At 57.1% G+C, this 19,928-nt stretch overlaps 1 protein-coding gene across 2 annotated transcripts in view; it reads right to left on the bottom strand.

Moving 5' to 3' along the window:
• Positions 1–19,617, bottom strand: part of UBE2G2 (ubiquitin conjugating enzyme E2 G2) — a 31,842-nt gene extending 12,225 nt beyond the window's left edge. The window contains exons 1-4 of one of the 2 annotated variants that reach the window (XM_062204520.1): positions 18,197–18,261; positions 10,882–10,994; positions 8,237–8,272; positions 8,092–8,137 (exon numbers count right to left, since the gene is read on the bottom strand). In XM_062204520.1, the coding sequence (XP_062060504.1) occupies positions 8,092–8,137; positions 8,237–8,272; positions 10,882–10,994; positions 18,197–18,246 (245 nt within the window). In that variant the 5' untranslated portion in view covers positions 18,247–18,261. Of the gene's footprint in view, positions 1–8,091; positions 8,138–8,236; positions 8,273–10,881; positions 10,995–18,196; positions 18,262–19,407 lie in introns of those variants that run through there. The other variant, XM_062204521.1, reaches the window with a different exon arrangement.
• Positions 19,618–19,928: the final 311 nt, after the last annotated feature.

Below are 19,928 nucleotides of genomic sequence, written 5' to 3'. Positions count from 1 at the left end.
GACTTGAACTGGCACCCATTTGGGATGCCAGGGTCCCAGGCAGTAGCTTTACTGGCTACACCACACACTGGTCCCTTTGCAGTGAATTCTAAAAGAAAAATTATTTTATAACTGAAACTTTGATTTTATTTAACTAGAAAAATCATATTTTAGAAAACATTCGAATACAGAATCACGCAAAGTAAAAGCAAGTGAACCCTCTCCCGGTGCCTGCCTAGATTACAGCACCCCATCAAAGTCCAGCAGGCGTTTGTACAGAAACTGACAACTGCTCCCAAAAATACATGAAGATGCAGAGGACCCAGAGCAGCCTCCACAAGTCTGAGAACACAGCTACCGGATTTCCATCTCCTGACTTTAAAACTTATTACAGGGGCCAGCGCTGTGGCGTAGTGGGGAAAGCCGCTGCCTGCAGTGCCGGCATCCCATGTGGGTTCCAGTTCCAGTCCCGGCTGCTCCACTTCCAATCCAGCTCTCTTCCATGGCCTGGGAGCAGTAGAAGATGGCCCAAGTCCTTGGACCCCTGCACCTGTGTGAAAAGACCTGAAGGAAGCTCCTGGCTCCTGGCTTCGGACCAGTGCAGCTCTGACCATTGTGGCCAATTGGGGAGTGAACCAGCGGATGGGAGACCTCTCTATGCCTCTCTTTCTCTCTTTGTGTAACTCCAACTTTCAAATAAATAAATCTTTGCAAAAAAACAAAAACAAAATAAAACTTACTACAAAGCTACCAATGTTCAGACGGTGTGGTGCTGGCCCGAGGACAGGTGTGGAGCAAGGACAGGACTTAGAGTCCAACACGAAACCCTTGCACTTACGGCCAAGCGGTTTTTGAGCAAAATGCCCGGATGATTCAATGGGAAAAGGGCCGTCTTCCAACAAAAGGCCCTCAGACAGCTGGGCCCCCACAGGCAGAGAATCCAGGCAGAGCCTGACCCAATTCCATAGACGGAGACTACGTCAGACGGACAAAGACCTCAACACAAAGGGCCAGACACTGCGAAGCCTCTAAAAGAAAACCCTCGTAGCTTTGTGTCACGCGCAAGAAAGTGCTGGCAAGGACACAGACCGGAAACAAAGCTGCTCCACAGCCAGGTGCCTGCCAAAAAGCAGCGGAGACGGAGTCCCCACACACCGTGCGCGCCCTTCACAGCAGGAACCTGAACGTCCACACTGCTGCGTGCACACACGCCAGGTGGCAAGTCCACGCTACAGGAAACAGCAGGACTGCTGACAGAGGCCAAGACACACTGAGACACTGAGACACACCGAGACCCACTAACACGTGTGACACACGCCGACACATGCTGAGACACACGGACACACGCTGAGACACTGACACACACCGAGACCCACTAACACATGTGACACACGCCGACACATACTGAGACACTGACACACACCGAGACCCACTAACACGTGTGACACACGCCGACACATGCTGAGACACACGGACACACGCTGAGACACTGACACACACCGAGACCCACTAACACGTGTGACACACGCCGACACATGCTGAGACACGTGGACACACGCTGAGACACTGACACACACCGAGACCCACTAACACATGTGACACACGCCGACACACGCTGAGACACGGACACACACCGAGACCCACTAACACATGTGACACACGCCGACACATGCTGAGACACACGGACACACGCTGAGACACTGACACACACCGAGACCCACTAACACATGTGACACACGCCGACACATGCTGAGACACGCGGACACACGCTGAGACACTGACACACACCGAGACCCACTAACACATGTGACACACGCCGACACATGCTGAGACACTGACACACACCGAGACCCACTAACACGTGACACACGCCGACACATGCTGAGACACGCGGACACACGCTGAGACACTGACACACACCGAGACCCACTAACACATGTGACACACGCTGACGCATGCTGAGACACGCGGACACATGCTGAGACACTGACATACACCGAGACCCACTAACACATGTGACACACACGGACACACGCTGAGACACGGACACACACCGAGACCCACTAACACGTGTGACACACGCCGACACATGCTGAGACACGCGGACACACGCTGAGACACTGACACACACCGAGACCCACTAACACATGTGACACACGCCGACACATGCTGAGACACTGACACACACCGAGACCCACTAACACGTGACACACGCCGACACATGCTGAGACACGCGGACACACGCTGAGACACTGACACACACCGAGACCCACTAACACATGTGACACACGCTGACGCATGCTGAGACACGCGGACACACGCTGAGACACTGACACACACCGAGACCCACTAACACATGTGACACACGCTGACGCATGCTGAGACACGCGGACACATGCTGAGACACTGACATACACCGAGACCCACTAACACATGTGACACACACGGACACACGCTGAGACACGGACACACACCGAGACCCACTAACACGTGTGACACACGCCGACACATGCTGAGACACGCGGACACACGCTGAGACACTGACACACACCGAGACCCACTAACACATGTGACACACGCCGACACATGCTGAGACACGCGGACACACGCTGAGACACTGACACCCACCGAGACCCACTAACACGTGTGACACACGCCGACACATGCTGAGACACACGGACACACGCTGAGACACTGACACACACCGAGACCCACTAACACGTGTGACACACGCCGACACATGCTGAGACACGCGGACACACGCTGAGACACTGACACACACCGAGACCCACTAACACGTGACACACGCCGACACATGCTGAGACACGCGGACACACGCTGAGACACGGACACACACCGAGACCCACTAACACGTGTGACACACGCCGACACATGCTGAGACACGTGGACACACGCTGAAACACTGACACACACCGAGACCCACTAACACGTGTGACACACACCGACACATGCTGAGACACGCGGACACACGCTGAGACACTGACACACACCGAGACCCACTAACACGTGTGACACACGCTGACGCATGCTGAGACACGCGGACACATGCTGAGACGCTGACACACACCGAGACCCACTAACACATGTGACACACATGGACACACGCTGAGACACTGACACACACCGAGACCCACTAACACATGTGACACACGCTGACACATGCTGAGACACGTGGACACACGCTGAGACACTGACACACACCGAGACCCACTAACACATGTGACACACGCCGACACACGCTGAGACACTGACACACACCAAGACCCACTAACACGTGTGACACACACCGACACATGCTGAGACACGCGGACACACGCTGAGACACGGACACACACCGAGACCCACTAACACGTGTGACACACGCCGACACATGCTGAGACACGCGGACACACGCTGAAACACTGACACACACCGAGACCCACTAACACGTGTGACACACGCCGACACATGCTGAGACACGCGGACACACGCTGAGACACTGACACACACCGAGACCCACTAACACGTGTGACACACGCTGACGCATGCTGAGACACGCCGACACACGCTGAGACGCTGACACACACCGAGACCCACTAACACATGTGACACACATGGACACACGCTGAGACACTGACACACACCGAGACCCACTAACACATGTGACACACGCTGACACATGCTGAGACACGTGGACACACGCTGAGACACTGACACACACCGAGACCCACTAACACGTGACACGCCGACACATGCTGAGACATGCGGGCACACGCTGAGACACGGACACACACCGAGACCCACTAACACATGTGACACACGCCGACACATGCTGAGACACGCGGGCACACGCTGAGACACTGAGACGCTGACACACACTGACACATGCTGAGACACTGAGACACACACATTGAGACACATTGACACATGTGACACACATGGACACATGCTGAGACACTGAGGGACACACACTGACATACACCGAGACACACTAACACATGTGACACATGCTGAGACACACGGACACACGCTGAGACACTGGGGGACACGCTGAGACACTGGGAGACGCACACTGACACATCCTGAAGCATGCTGGGACACACTAAGCCACACTGAGATAAGCTGAGGCACACGGACACACGCTGAGACACTGAGCGACACACACTGAGACATGCTAACACACACCGACACACACTGAGACACTGAGAGATACACACTGACACACACTGAAGCATGCTGGGACACACGCTGAGGCACGTTAACACAGACAAGCACACGCTCAGGGCGCTGGAAGATGCCAGACCCTGGAAAAGGCAAATCCACACCCAGAAGGCAGCGCCGCGGGCAGAGGACAGACAGGCATGAGGACTCTGGTGGAAATGGCCCAACACCCACGCCACCGTGCTGATGACCTCACAACTCTACAAGCTTCCCAACACTATGACTTGGTCACCTCAGACCGGCCAAAGGACATGTGAACTGTACCTCAATACAGCTGCGGAAGGCTTGGCTGTGGACAGCACCGCACAGGGCCCTCAGCCCCAGCACACTGCCGCTCGCGGCCAGACCCTCGTCTGTCGGGGCCGGGCGTGCCTGCGGGCAGCTTACTGCCCGAGGCCTGGAGCACAGCCCCCGACGCGGCAAGAGCCCTAACGACTCCAGGTACTGCCACGGGGGAGCAGTCTCGCCTGGTGGAAAGCACTGGTCTCAACTTGTTCTTCCACACTCGGCAGCGTCCACTCACAGCGGACACCACTCTCCGTGACAGCAGGCAGGCTCTGCCTGGTCTTGCCGTGCCGTGTGGCTCTCCAGTGTATGGGTGCTACGTGGCTGATGCTGGACAGCCAGGTTTATGTGTTGTGATCCCCCGAGGATCTCTGCAGCACTTCCCTGAAGCCACTGCTCAGGCAGGGTCAGAGACTCCCCGGACAGCTGGAGCCGTCTACTGGGTGGCTCAAGTTTATCCCCGCAGGGCACAGCACCTCCAGGAGGCGTACTGTGACATCCCACAGCACACAATAATCCTGGCCCAAAATGGCTCCCGAGATCACGACGGCTGCACCCCAGGGAGGGCACCCTGCTGGGAACGTGACCGCTGGGGACCTGTGAGCTCACTGTGCTCACGGCTGGAAAGGTGGACAAGCTCCTTCCTCATCTGGGCCCCAACACACTGACAGTAACCTAGGAGGTGCGCTCAGCCCAGGGTCCCCGACCCTCTGCAAAAGGAAGGTGCTTACTGTGTGACCACAACCCCGAGAGCCACTTGTCTGGAGAGGTGACAGCAACCAGGCCACTAACCAAGCAGGGGGCCGCCATGCCAGCTGCTTCTAAAACACTGACAGAATGGGAGAGCAGGGTCCCAGGGCATGCACACCTCCCCCGGCTGTCCTGCACGGCAGGTGCAGCACCCGTTCTGACCCAGTGCTGTGGTGAAGGGGTCACACCAGCCTCATATGCTCTGGCTGCTGGGGACCCAAGGCCATGTGTCTAAAGGAGGCTGTGCCTCTTCATAGTGATGCAAAAAAAAAAAAAAAAAAAAAAGGAATTCAGAGAGGCCAAGGCCAGGGGCCACACAGCAACAACACCACAGAGCCACAGTGGCCAGGCCCACGTGTGCCCCGTGGAACCGCTCGCTCCAGCTCCGGTGTTTTCCTCCTTTGGGTCCCTCTCTGGCTCAACAATCTGTCCCATTACCCAACAGGGCCACACTCCCTGGGTAGAAGCCTGGGCTCACCTATGATACCCCTCCCCTTTGCAGACAAGGTCCCCGTGTCAAAGGAGCTCAGCTACTGTGGCTCGCTTATCTGAAGATGAAGACGCTGTCACCGCAGGAGGCGGCCCTGGAGGTGCACCGTGGCAGCCGTGGCCTCCCGGAGTGACCGCGCTCAGAAACACCGCAGCAGAGGCGGCCTTGGGAGCTGCTGAGGGAGAACCAGAAAGAGAAGAAAGCCCCACTGAGGAGAGAAGCCTCGGGCGGCTGTCTGCCAAGACAGCAGGGCGAGACAAACCCAAGGAGGACAGTTAAGTCCCTGAGAGATGCTGTAAGTACATTTGTAAACGGCCTCTTGTTTGTGAAGGGTCTGGAACAGAACCAAAACCCACAAACTCACCAGATCTCGAAGCAGGGGAATTCCACGTTAATGCAAAAGCTTCATTCAAACACAAAAGTGCTCTACCTAAAAATAGTTCTAATACTTTGTAAGACAGGCTTTCAAAACATTGGCTTAGTTTTATGCTGTTTATCTAAAATCAGTAATAGTTACACTAACAGATTTTTAACAATGAACAATTTTCAAAAACCAACCACAGGGCTCAACTGTTCCCTTAATGAGCTCTTGACACATCTCTTGCGGGTGTGCACTGGCCCACCAGCAGGTGCTGTCCAGGTGGCGTGGGAGTGATGGCAGGTGTCTCTGTGGAGGCACAGGACACAGCAGACCAGACAAGCAGGTCACGAACCATGCAGGACACTGCTGTCGTCCACTAGCTGCACGACAGCACAGGCTGAGGCACCGCGGACCGCCTTAGGGTGAAAGACACAATACTGCAGTTCCAGGTACCCACAGTTCACCGCAGTCTGACAATATCAATGGAAAATTCCAGAAATAAATGATTTAGTAACACTTATTACCACATTTTGTTACTACTGTTCCATTTTATTATTAAATACTGTTTATCTTGAACTGGGCTTATAAATCAAATTTTACAAGAGTACTTCAAAAAGTTCCTGGAAAATGGAATTAAATGATTACTTTGATGCAAAAAACTTTTGAAATCCATGCAGTTTTCCATAATATATATTTTGCATTGATTTTTGAAGACTCCTAGTATGCATGGATTTTACAATTTTGCACCAGATAAACATCTATTAACTTCATTTTCCATGAACTTTTGTGCAGCACCCTTACATCACGGGCACAGGAAACTTTCGTGTGCATCTTCTACAAACTCCAAAGTCTCCTGCACACAGTCTGGTGCTGTCTGTAGGCTCAGGCGTCCGCTGCAGGTTGGAATGTGGCCCAAATGGACAGAGGATGGGGGTACCGATGATGCCGCATGGCATACACACACGTTCTAGAACTTGCAGACACAGGAAAAATGCGTGCCCTAAGCTGGAACAATCAGCAATGCTAGAAATGACCAGGCACTGTGAGGCAGGCTGCACTCTGTCTAGACAGTGTTTATAAGTGATCTTTTAAAAACCTTTTTGCTAATCAAAAAACCTCATTTTTCAAAACAATTTTCATGTATTACCTGACCTCCCCAGACAACATTTGGTAACAGCTTGTTTTGCAGATGTCATGAAGAAGTGACGTGATACAAGTGACAGGCAAATGCCAAACGCTTGATGAAGGGGAGGATTCTGTCCCTGAGCGGGGTTCACGCTTGGCCCAGCAGAGCCTCTGCCGCTGTCCCGCCCCCGCTCACTACAGCACTTCTCAACGCAGCAACACCCAGCACAGGAACATCCCAGCTCACTAAGGACAAAACCACACTGCTCACAAGCTCAGCTCCCTCGTCTCCCTGACCCTGCTGTGAAAAAAGTCAGCCCGGGAAGGGCCCTCCCACCCCCAGCTGTCCAAGGTACAAACAAGGCAGAGATCACAGGCTCTTCTACCCTCTTGCCAGCAGCGCGGCTGTGAGCCGGGCAGCAGCGGGAAGTCTGGATGGGGCTTCAGGCCAGGGCAGCTCCAGGGCAACAGGAGTAGGAGGGGCGGTCACAGGGGTGAGTGGTTAGGGCAGGAGGTGAAGGAATGAGGTCCCAGCAGCTGGCGGGCCCTGTGCAGTCGCCCCTGACCCCTTCTATCCAAGCCTCAGTTGGGAGTTTCAGGGCTTCTGGAAGCCCGAGTCACCCCTGATGTAGGCTAACCCACCATGACAAGACGACATTAAAAAATTATTTTAAAATCCTACAAACACACAATATTTACAGCGACACGTTCACTGCCACTCCCCGGGGACCTCTTGTTCCGGCTGCCTCCCGCCCACACCATGGACACGGAAGTGCACAGCGTGTCCGTGTCCACGTGGCCTCTTCCCAGCAGATGCTTCTGGACAGCCTCAGCGCTAAACGGGAAAATCCTGGACACCAGCAACACAGGAGTAACTTACATGATCAGCGCCTCCCACTCAAAAAAATTCTCCTCGTTCATGGGACCTGCGGGGCAAGAAAAAAAAAATCCCAAAACATTTCAAGTTCGAAAGCAACTTTGGCAATTAAAAGCAAGTTACAAAGAAGTAAATGTCAGCGTCTTACCTGCCACAATTCCTTCTGGGGGATTCAGCGTTAATTCTACAAAATTAAAAAGCAAAACCATCACCGAACAGAATGAAAGTCACGTCATTTTAACAAAACAGCTGTACAGACAAGTTATATAAGCTGGTAAATCACAGAGCACACACTCAACGAGTGGACCTGCCTGCCCAAAGCAAAAGCCTCGACCACTCAGGGTTCCTCGCAGCCACAAAATTGTAAATGTTTTCATTTTATGAGTGAAAAGCAACAAGAGACCCTGTCTCTGCAGAGCACTCCTGACGGCTGGTTACTCTGGTTAACCCTCATAAATCTGGCATCTTATTTTCCACTGAACAGTATTTCCTGCCCCTTTAAAAGTTGGCACAAAGCTCTCTGAGTGACCAGCTAGATAGAGCGCTGCGCCACGGTGAGCCGCAAAGCTTCACGTGATCTGATCTATGGCATTCCGCACACTGGCCATCGGCTGCGCCACCTCGCTGCGGTGCGAAGACCCACACACCCACATTCCGCAGGTGCCCAGACCCCCCATGGTTCTAGACCAGAGGCTGCTGGAGACTGCAGCCAAGCTCTGCCCACCACCCGGTGCGGAGGTGAGACCCGCTTACACTGCGCAGTGAAAACAGACCACGGACACACACAGCCACACGCTGCCCTGCACAGCATGGCGTTGAGTGAAAGGAGTGTGGCACAAATGGTCACGTGACTTGTGAGTCTATTCACATGAGATTCTAGAAAAGGTGAAACTCCCAACAGGAAGTGCAACGCTGCCAGAAGCCAGGGGGACGGGAGGGCGGGCGGCAGGGCACCAGGGCTCTTGTGGCTGCAGCGCCGGCAGCTAAACAACAGCTCAGACAGCACCTGAGCCCTACACGTCTATCATGTGCAGAGCCTGTCTCAATAAAGCCCACCCAACAATTTCAGTTGCTTTATGGAACATAAGATCAGCTCCTAGAGGACAGTACAGGAGGTCAAGACTCACACGGACCTAGGCACGAAGTCGGCAGGCCAGAAGCACTGGTCCTAAAGGGAGCCCCGCTCACGGCCACCTGTTTCACAAGCAGGCGAGAAGGGTCAACGGGCAGGCGGGAGGCAGTGAGTGACGCTGGAAGCAAAGACGGACCCTGGAGATGTGCGTCTGGGGGCGTGTACACAGAACACAGGGCACCCACTGGAGCACACGGAGCCCTCCGGAGCGCCACTTCCCAGGGTGCCACTGCCTGCTTTTGCAAGGCCTAGGGAACACCGAGCTCAACACCCCGCCATACACAAGGCCGACCCAGGAAAACCACTGTGCCCTGAACGCCCCCAGTGCTGGAACTAGAGACCTGCTCCAAGGGGGCACGGGTGCGCAGGCGTGGAGCGGCAGAGGAGGAAGCGACAGCGCGGGACGCCGGCGGGGCCGGAGAAGCAGGGTGAGCAGTGGCGCTGACCCCAAGTCAACTGAACCACGCACTGCAAGGAGGGAGGACTCAGAGGAGGAGGGGGTAAACACCAAGCCCCGCAACCTCTCTGTGTCCGGTGCACAGGCCGTCCACGCTCAATCACATGAAACCTCGGCTAGTTCCCACGATGAAATCAAAGTTCCAGGAGGCCGCTGCTGTAGACAGGGCTTCTGAACTGACCACTAAAATCCAAGCTGGAGCCACTCACACACGGGCTCCCGGCACGGAGCTCAGACAGAGCTCACGAGGCCCCTCTGCCAAGTCGGGATCAGAGCTCCAATCTCCCAACAGGCCACTTCCACGGGGTGACAGCCCAGCCACCTCTGCTCCAGTCCTCACACCCAGAGGCGACCTGACCTACGCACTTCCCCAGGGCTCCGTCTCCTGTCCCCGCCCCGCCAGACACTAACTCCAAAGGACCCTTCTGCTGCTTCTGCCCTTGTCTGTCTAAAACCAGCCTCCTCTGCTCCCCAGACACTCACTCTTGGACGTGGGAAGAGGCCTGCACTGATTCAAGAAGTGAAAATGAAAAATGAAGATGTGTAAATTGTTGCAATTTATCCACAAATTACCTAATTAAAGAAAAAGAACAAAGTAAGGCAGGAGCGCGGTAAACTGCCAGCTCGGTGGGGGAGGGGCGGAGCCTGCCAGGTGTGCTCTAGGCAGGCCCACTCTTCCATCGGAGTTCCCCCACGTGACTCCTCCCTCACCTGCTCTCCTACCCACCTGTAGCCCTATCCAACAGCGGCCTCTGCTGGCCATTAGGGAACTGCAGCACACTTCTCCCCGTTGTGATCTGCACAGGTAGGCACGTGCACACACACACAGCTTCTAGAGTGTCATGGGCACGGGCAGGCATGGGCAGGCGTGCACACGCGCACACACACACATTTATTGGGGGAGAAAAGTTTAGAAAGAAATTTTAACATCAGAAGTCTCCGAAGACCACCTGCCACTCGTTTTCAATGACCCCTTGAGAACACTCACTTGTTAAAAACTTAATTTTCTTAAAATCGTGGCTTTAAAAACTAGTCACCATGTAAAATGAAAGATAAATTTAACCTTTGACCCAGAGCCCCACTTCTAGAAAGCTATCCCACAGATGCACTGTGGGAACAAGGAAAGGCGCTGGACTCAGGGTTTGGATGCACAACGACTGTCTGGAGGCAGTGAGGGCTCGAGGGCTCAGGTTGCTGCACCCACCTACACGGGAGACGGCACTGCGTTCCGGTCTCCTGGCTTCGGGCCTGTCCCAGCCTGGCGGTTGCGGGGATGCGGGAAGTGAAACAGTGGGTAGAACATCTCTCTGAGTCTGCCTTTCAAATAAACAATTATAATAAGAAAAGATACATGCATAACGCTCCTCATTCCAGGGGTTTCTATGCCAGCCAAAACTGGAAGCTATGCAAATATCTATCAAGAGGGGCCACACACCCCTGGGGAGAACGCCGCAGCTAGACACCCCAGACGCTAGAAGAGTGAGCACAGGACAAGTCAGATGAAGACTGCGGAGGGCGTGTAAGCAAGGTTGTCCGAGGAGGCCTCTGCACTGGGAGAGGAGACGGGGCGGGTGGGGACACAGGTGCCGGGGAGGGCTCTCAGACTCCCAGCTGCAGGCCTTGCGGCAATACATGTCTACACGCTACCACTACCAGCTGCATGGCCATTTGCAAATGACCCTGACCTTTATCTCACACACGCAAAACCTCACTTCAGGTGGGCCAGAGAGGCGACTCAAAGAACCCTAGAAATATCTAGAAGAAATCTTACAAGAAACCTCAGTGGATTCGCAACGACTTCGGAGAGAGCACAGAAGCAGGAGATACTGAGTCAGGGAACCGGAACTCGGCACAGCGGCTCAACGGCTCTCTGGAAGCCCACACCCCCGCTGCAGCGCCCGGGGCAGCCCCCCTGCTCTACCAACCCGGCCTCCTGCTAATGTGCATGCCGGGACACCAGCCGGCAGCCAAGTCCCCCGTGCGACACCCAGATCGAGTTCCAGGCTCTCCGGCCCGGCCCAGCCCGGCCGTCGCAGGCATTTGTGGCGTAAACAAGCAGACAGAAAAATCTCTCTCTTTGAAATCAAGGGAAAAAATTAAAAACCTTTTAAAAACTGAACTATGGGGGCTGGTGTTGGGGTACAGCAGGCTAATCCCCAACCTGTGACGCTGGCACCTTATGGGCGTTAGCTCAAGTCCCAGCTGCTGCCTGCCAAGGCATCCAGGAAGGCCTCTGCCGCCCATGTGAGGGACCCAGATGGAGCTCCAGGCTCCTGGCTCCAGCGTGGCCCAGTCTGGGCTGGACAGCCATCTGGGGAGTGAACCAGACAATGGAAGATGTCTCTGTCTCTGTCTCTCTCCTTCTCTAACTCTTTCAAATAAATACATCTTTTTTAAGAAAAAAAAAACTAAAAAAATTTAAAACCAAATTGTACCTCACAGAAACAGAAAAAAAAACTTATGATCTTTTTAAGATTTATTTTATGTATCTGAAAGGCAAAGTTACAGAGATAGGTAGAGACAGAGATCTCCCATCTGCTGGTTCACTCCCCAGATGGCCACAATGACAGACTATGCTGAAGCCAGGAGCCAGAGGCTTCTTCCAGGTCTCCCAAGGCGCAGGGACCCAAGCACTTGGGCCGTCTTCTGCTGCTTTCTCAGGTCCATTAGCAGAGAGCTGGATCAGAAGTGGAACAGCCAGGATTGGAATCGGCGCCCACAGGGGATGCTGCTGCTGCAGGCCGGAGCTTTAACCCTCTGTGCCGCAGTGCAGCCCCACCTTGTAATCTTCAAAAGGCACGACTCAGAAACGTAGACGTCAAAGCACAGGAGCGATGGTCCAAGGGCTACAGAGGCTCAGAGACGCACTGCACAGCAGCACACTCAACAACTCTACAATGCACGCTGAGAAAGTGCCCAAAGGGGCCAGTGCTGTGGCGCGGGTTAGGCTGCCTCCTGGGGCACCAGCATCCCATGTGGGTGCTGGCTGGATTCCCAGCTGCTCCCCTTCTGATCCCACTCTCTGCTAGTGTGCCTAGGAAAGCAACGGAGGACAGCCCAGGAGCCATGCTATACCCTGCACCCACGAAGCAGCCCCAGGCTCCTGGCTTCGGCCTGGCCCAGCCCCAACTGTTGCAGCCATCTGGAAAGTGAACCGGCAGGTGGAAGACCTCTCTCTCTGAAATTTTGCCTTTCAAATAAAAACAAAAAACAAAACAAAAAAACTTTAAAAAAAAAAAAAAAAAGTGTTCAGAGGGAGCCAGCACTGTGGCTCAGCAGTTAGGCCGCCATTTGTGACGCTGATATCGCATGTCCATTGGAACAACCCTTCGAGTCCGGCAGCTCTGCTTCCAATCCAGTATCCTGCTAATGCGACGGGAAAGCAGCAGGAGATGGCCCAAGTGTCTGGGCCCCTGCACCCGTGTGAGAAAACAAGATGGAGCTCCCGGCTCCCAGCTTAGGCCTGGCCCCTACCTGGCTGTTGCAGCCATCTGGGAAGTAAAACAGTGGATGGAACGTCTCTCTTTGTCACTCTTTTTTTAAGATTTTATTTATTTGAAAGACAGAGAGAGACAGAGAAGCAGATCCTTCTTCCATCCACTGGTTCACTCCCCAGATGACTGTACAGCTGGACCTGAGCAAGGGTGGAGCCAGGAGCCAGGAGCTTCTCTCATGTCTCCGACCTGGGTGCAGGGGCCCAAGCTCTTAGGCTGCTCTTCCAGGCGTGGACTGGACCTGAAGCAGCGGAGACTTGAACCAATGTTGCAGATGGCCTTACACCATAAGGCCACCCCATGTTTTTCAAATAAATAAATTTTTAAAAAACAGAAGTTCAGAGGACTGGCACTTTATCAAAAAAAAAAAAAAAAAAAAGAATACGAGATGATGCCTGCCTTCAGCAACCACAGGGAAAGGTAGGTTCACTGTAAGAGGATAACCCCAATGCCCCTGCCCAGCAGGAGGGCAAAGTCAAAGACCAAGACCAGGTGCTGGCCGGCGCCGCGGCTCAATAGGCTAATCCTCCGCCTTGCGGTGCCGGCACACCGGGTTCTAGTCCCGGTCAGGGCACCGATCCTGTCCCGGTTGTCCCCCTTCCAGGCCAGCTCTCTGCTGTGGCCCGGGAAGGCAGTGGAGGATGGCCCAAGTGCTTGGGTCCTGCACCCCACGGGAGACCAGGATAAGCACCTGGCTCCTGCCATCGGATCAATGCGGTGCGCCGGCCGTAGCGCGCCAGCCGCGGCGGCCATTGGAGGGTGAACCAACGGCAAAGGAAGACCTTTCTCTCTGTCTCTCTCTACTGTCCACTCTGCCTGTCAAAAAAAAAAAAAAAAAAAAAAAAAGACCAGGTGCTGGCCACGTGAGGGCAGAGATAAGCAGTCCCTAGGCACCAGGAGACCGGGAGCCCACGCAGGACCCGGGCCACCACTGTGCTCACTGCCTGCCGCGTGGCCGTGCAGACACCACAGGCACAGAGCGCCTGTTACAGCTGACCTACTGTATCACAGGTTTGTACACACAGGAAACAAACGTAGCATTCCCATGGTTTCAGGCATCTGCTGGGGGTCCTGGAACAAACCCCGAGGAAAGGGGACGCCTGCCCTGACACACACAACACAGACAACTCTGTGAAAGAAGCCTGCCCCAAACAGGCATGATAATCCACAGGATGTGAAAGACCATGTGGAGAGAGGGGAACAGGACGACAGGAGCAGGTTGGGGGAGCGGGAGGATAGGGGCAGGTGGGGAAATGGGAGGACGGGGCAGGTGGGGGGAGCAAGGGGGAAATAGGAGGACAGGGGCAGGTGGATGGGGGGGAATAGGAGGACAGGGGCAGGTGGGGGGAGCGGGCGGCGGGAGGACAGGGGCAGGTGGAGGGGGGGAATAGGAGGACAGGGTCAGGTGGGGGAATGGGAGGATGACAAGGGCAGGTGGGGGAATGGGAGGATGACAAGGGTAGGTGGGGGAAGCAGGGGGAAATAGGAGGAGAGCGGGCAGGTGGAGGGAGCGGGGGGCGGGAGGACAGGGGCAGGTGGGGAGAGCAGGGGGAAATAGGAGGACAGGGACAGGTGGAGGGGGGGGAATAGGAGGACAGGGTCAGGTGGGGGAATGGGAGGATGACAAGGGCAGGTGGGGGAAGCAGGGGGAAATAGGAGGAGAGCGGGCAGGTGGAGGGAGCGGGGGGGCGGGAGGACAGGGGCAGGTGGGGAGAGCAGGGAGGACAGGAGGACAGGGCAGGTGGAGAAAGTGGGGGGGACAGGGGCAGGTGGGGAGAGTGGGGGGGACAGTAGGACAGGGGCAGGTGGGGGAGCAGGGGGGATGGGAGGACAGGCAGGTGGAGAAAGCGGGGGGCAGGAGGACAACAGGGGCAGGTGGGGGAATGGGAGGACAGGGGCAGGTGGGGGGAACGGGGTGGGGACAGGAGGACAGGGGTAGGTGGAGAAAGCGGGGGGGGGGGGGACAGGAGGACAGGGGCAGGTGGGGAGATGGGAGGACAGGGCAGGGCAGACCCCTGGGATGACAGGGACCACTCACAGTGACCATGCTGAAGGCCACACAGTATATACATGATGAAGCTCATCAAGTTGCACATTTTTAAAAACCTTTTTTTAGATCTTTAAAAAGATTTATTTGAAAGACAGAGCAACAGAGAGAGAGAGGAAGAAGAGAGAGTATCTTCTATGCACTGATTCACTTCCCGAATGCCCATAACAGCGAGGGCTGGGCCAGACCAATGCCAGGGGTTGTGAACTCCACCTGGGCCTCCCCTGTGGGTGGCACGGGCCCAGCACTGGAGTCACCACCTGGGCCTCCCCTGTGGGTGGTAAGGGCCCAGCACTGGAGTCACCACCTGGGCCTGTGCATCAGCAGGAAGCCGGATGAGAAGTGTAGGTGTGGGACTGGAACCAGGCGCTCCGACAGGCTGGAAGACGGCATCAACAGGGAAAATAACCCAACACCGAACAACACGGCTTAGGGACAGCACAGAGAAAAGAAACGCAGTGAGACACGGAACCTGCCGAGCACTAGTGAGAGAGGCACACACGCTGGCCCTCCTGCTGGCCCTGAAGGGTTCTCAGCTCCATTCAAGACGAGGGAAACACGAGCTGGCAGCCCCAGCACCACGTCCCCGTCCCCCGCGCACGCCGGCAAGGGAACACTGCACGGCGACAGCAGCTCTTGCCGCTTGCACAGGAACACACGCTCAATCAGCCGGCCCTACACCGCGCCCCACACTCTGCGCACGGGCACCAAGACACACTCTAGAAGGAGGTCAAAAAACCGGGAACGCCTGGCCGGCGCCGTGGTGCAGCAGGGGAAGCCCCCCACTGCAATGCCGGCCTGCCCCACAGGAGCACTGGGTTGGGTCCCAGTTCAGTACTGGTGCCGGCCTGCCGCACAGGAGCACCAGGCTCGGTGCCAGTTCAGTACTGGTGCCGGCCTGCGCCACAGGAGCACTGGGCTCGGTCCCAGTTCAGTACTGGTGCCGGCCTGCCCCACAGCAGCACCGGGCTCGGTCCCAGTTCAGTACTGGTGCCAGCCTGCGCCACAGGAGCACTGGGCTCGGTCCCCATTGTTCTGTCTGCTCCCATCCAGCTAACGCTCCTGGGAAAGCAGGGAAGGACAGTGCAAGCGCTGGGGCCTCTGTCGCCCACGTGGGAGACCCAGCCAGACCTCCTGGCTTCGGCCTGGCCAGCCCTAGCTGTTGTGGTCATTTGGGGAGTAAACCAGGGGCTCAAAGCTCTGTCACTCTGCATTTCAAATAAATAAATCTAAAAAAAAAAAACAAAAAGCAGAACCTGGAAGCCCCTAAATGTCCATCACTAATGGAATACTAATGAATGGTAGGGGGTAAAGCTGTCACTTGCAATGCCAGCATCCCATACAGGTGCCAGTTCAGGTCCTGGCTGCTCCACTTCCAATCCAGCTCTCTGCTAATGCATCAGGGAAAGCAGAGGAAGATGGAGCAAGTCCTTGGGCCCCTGCACCCAGTGGGAGACCCACATGAAGCTCCTGGCTTCAGCCTGGCCCAGTGCTGGCAGCTGCAGCCATCTGGGAAGTGAACCAGTGGATGGAAGATCTCTCTCTCTCTCTCTCTCTCTCTCTACCCTCACTCCAACTCTAACTCCAACTTTCAAAATAAATCTTCCAAAAAAATGAAAAGGAAAAATGCTAAGCCAACTGCGATTCGCAGAACACATGCTGTGCAGGCCAAAGACAAAACACGTTGCTGAGAGCTGTAATGAGGACTCAGACGAAACCCAGGACGGCAGCCAGTGCTGGCGGCCGAGGGAAGGACTTCCCACTGCTGCGACCCTTCGGTCTTGAGCCACGCTCAGACACAGAGGATCGCTCTGCTATCCAATCTGGACACACCTCATCACGCACCTGCACATAAAAGCAGACTTCACAATCTGCAATATCTGACAAACTAAAGGGGGCAGCAGCCGGAAGGCCAGCCAGGGCGGCAGGGCAGGCTCAGGGGTGAAGGCACAGGGAGGAGAAGGGGCACAGTGTGCAGGGAGGGCCACGTAAGGACTGGAGCTTCAGTGTGACGTGGGTTCTGGGCAAGCGGCCTGCTCGGACCTGCACTGTAACAGGCTCTGTCTGTGGAGCGAGAGCAGCAGCAGACCTCCAAGGATGAAGAGGAGCCCGGGGCCAGCATGGGGGTGGGGAGTGGGGGAGCTTGGGGGAGGACCCCCCCGGGGTTACACACGGCTGTACAGTGAGGCATCAGGGCACTGAGGGCTTTTAGCCCAAACAACCCGACAAACGAGATGAGAAAGCAGTTTCAGACCCACAATTCTGGGGTCCCACTAGATACTGTACTGGGGTTTTTATGTCCCCCCAAAACTTGTGTACCAGCATGTGTGAATGTGGCCTTATTTGGAAATGTGGTCTTTGAAGTCACTGATTACCAACACCTGATGTCCTGATAAGGGCAACACCACCACCAGGCACGCGTGCACGCGCGCGCGCGCGCACACACACACACACACACACACACACCCCTGAGAGACAGGGTCAGAGGTCGGAGTTCTGCTACCAGGAGCCAAGAACACCGAGGATTGTGGGCAACCACCAGGAGCCGAAGAGACAGGGAAGGGGTCTCCCCAGAACCCTCAGAGGCAGCACAGTCCTGCCCACACCTTGACTGGAGACTTCTGGGCCCCAGAGCGGAGAGAGGACAGAACACGGGCGTCAAGGGGCGCGCTTGGCAGCATTTTATCATGGCGGCCCTGGGCCTGAGAGCCCTGGAAAAGCCAGAGGATGCGCGCAGAAGCCTCCAGAAGCCTGCAGTGAGGCGTCTGCGTCCGCCTCCTGTCGGACCCCACGGGCCTGGGCTCATCACTCTGCCTGGAGTTCCACTGCCTGTAGGCGCCTGGACAGAGTAGCTATCGGTCTCCATCCTGCGATTACTCCCGAGGGCAGCGAGCTGGCCTGAACATCCCTCCGACCCTGCCCACACCCTGTCCCTGAGGCTGCCTTCTCCTGGGACGTGCTGACAACAAGCCACGCACCTGCACCGTGCGTCTCCAGGCCGCAGGGCAAGGCCTCCTTCCGTGCTCATGGTCCGCACGCTGCGTTCACGTGTTCATCCTGTATGGCAGCCCACACCGTGACGGAACTTGGCGGTGAAACAATGCCCACTGATGACCTCACAGTTCCCACTGCCGGAAGTCTGGGCCGAGCAGGGCAGCCAGCTGTTTAGCTTCTCCAAGCCAGAATCCAGATGCTGGCCGGGAGCCGCCCACGTGTACTCAGCGGCTGGCACGGTGGCTGCAGTGCCACGTGGCTGGAGGCGAGGCCCCAGGCTGCTGCCTGTTGGCCCACGGCCGTCGGGGCAGGCAGGCTCCTCCCGCCTTGGGTCCGTTCAGGGCAGAATCGCCTCCCTCTAGACTCAGGAACCTTATCGTATCCCAAAGCCCCCACTCCCACTAGAGTTTGGTGACGGGGCCCGGGGGCCCGCGGAGGCATCCGTGGAGCCCTGCCCTCCTCACCCACTCCGGGGTTTCAGACAGGGACACACACAGCACAGCTCCGGGCCAGCGGCTCTAGGGCTCATGACTGCAACCGACAACCGGGCCGAAGCAGGGCCGGAGCTCTGGCCAGACACACGGGGAAACACCTCTGCCGGCGCGCACCCCGCCAGGAACCCGAACTCAGCACTGCCAAGGCTGGGGCGGGCGGACGGGCGCTAGGGCTGCCTTCGAGATACGTGAGGAAGTTACCACCCGCTCGTCCAGACTAGGGCCAACGGAACCAGAACGGAACCAGACCCCCGCCCCGCCCGGGCCCTCCCACGGCTCCACCGTCCGCGCGGGCCTCGGAGCGCCAACGCCGCCCAGGAAGCGCAAGTGCAGCTGTGTCCACCACTTGTTTCTACGACACTCGCTGTTTTACCCAACGCCCAAGTTCCTCCCGACAGCGAGAGCCGGGCTCTCTGCAGCCGGGCGGGCGGGATGTGGCGGGGCCCGCCCCGCACCGCTCCGCGCCTCACGCCTAGTCGGGGGCTCCCAGCGGCGCGGAAGCACTCGGGCTCCCGACCAGAGAGGCGCCGGCGCCAGCCCAGCTCCGGAAGCCCCGGCCTGACCGGCCCCTCGCCTCAGCGCTCCCGCGGCCGAGGGCCACCGCGCCGGGCTCCGGCCTCGCTCTCGCGCACGCGGGCGCCCCGTCCCGAGCTCCTCCGCTCCCCCGGGCCCCAGGCCGCAGCCCGCCGCCCCGGACTCACGTTTGTACTCGGCCATCAGCCTCTTGAGCGCCGTACCCGCCATGGCCCGGCGACAGCTGGCTCAGCGGCCTCGCCGCATCCGCGCTCGTCCCTCCCGCCCCCTCGCGAGGGACTTCTTCCGGGTCGCCGCCGTGGGCGCGCAAGCCCTTCCGGGGCGAGGCGGGGCGCGCATGCGCGGCGTCGCAGCGGGGCTGAGCGGGGCTCCGGGCGCCCGGGCGTCTTCCGGGCGGGGCTCGGGGCCGGTTGGCGGCGCGTTCCGGCGTCGGGGAGCGGGGCCGCGCCTCGGGGCTCAGCCTGGAGGAGGGCGGAGGCCGCGGCCCGGGTTCCGCCCCGCCTTCCCGCGGGCTCTCCTCGCCTGAGGGCCGCCGCCGGCCGCGGCGCCCGCCTCCTCTGAGGGGCGGAGCCCGTCTCCCGCCCTGTCGGGTGGCCGCGGGCCCGAGGCCGGGTGGTCACGGCGTGGGCCCCGAACTCGCCCGCAGCGGCCGCCTCCTCCGTCGCGGAATTGACCCTTCCCCCGCGGG

This window comes from Lepus europaeus, chromosome 2 (assembly GCF_033115175.1).
Source record: "Lepus europaeus isolate LE1 chromosome 2, mLepTim1.pri, whole genome shotgun sequence".
Taxonomy (NCBI): Eukaryota; Metazoa; Chordata; class Mammalia; order Lagomorpha; family Leporidae; genus Lepus; species Lepus europaeus.
Note: the sequence above shows the minus strand (reverse complement) of the source record. Positions and strands in the feature narration are given on the sequence as shown.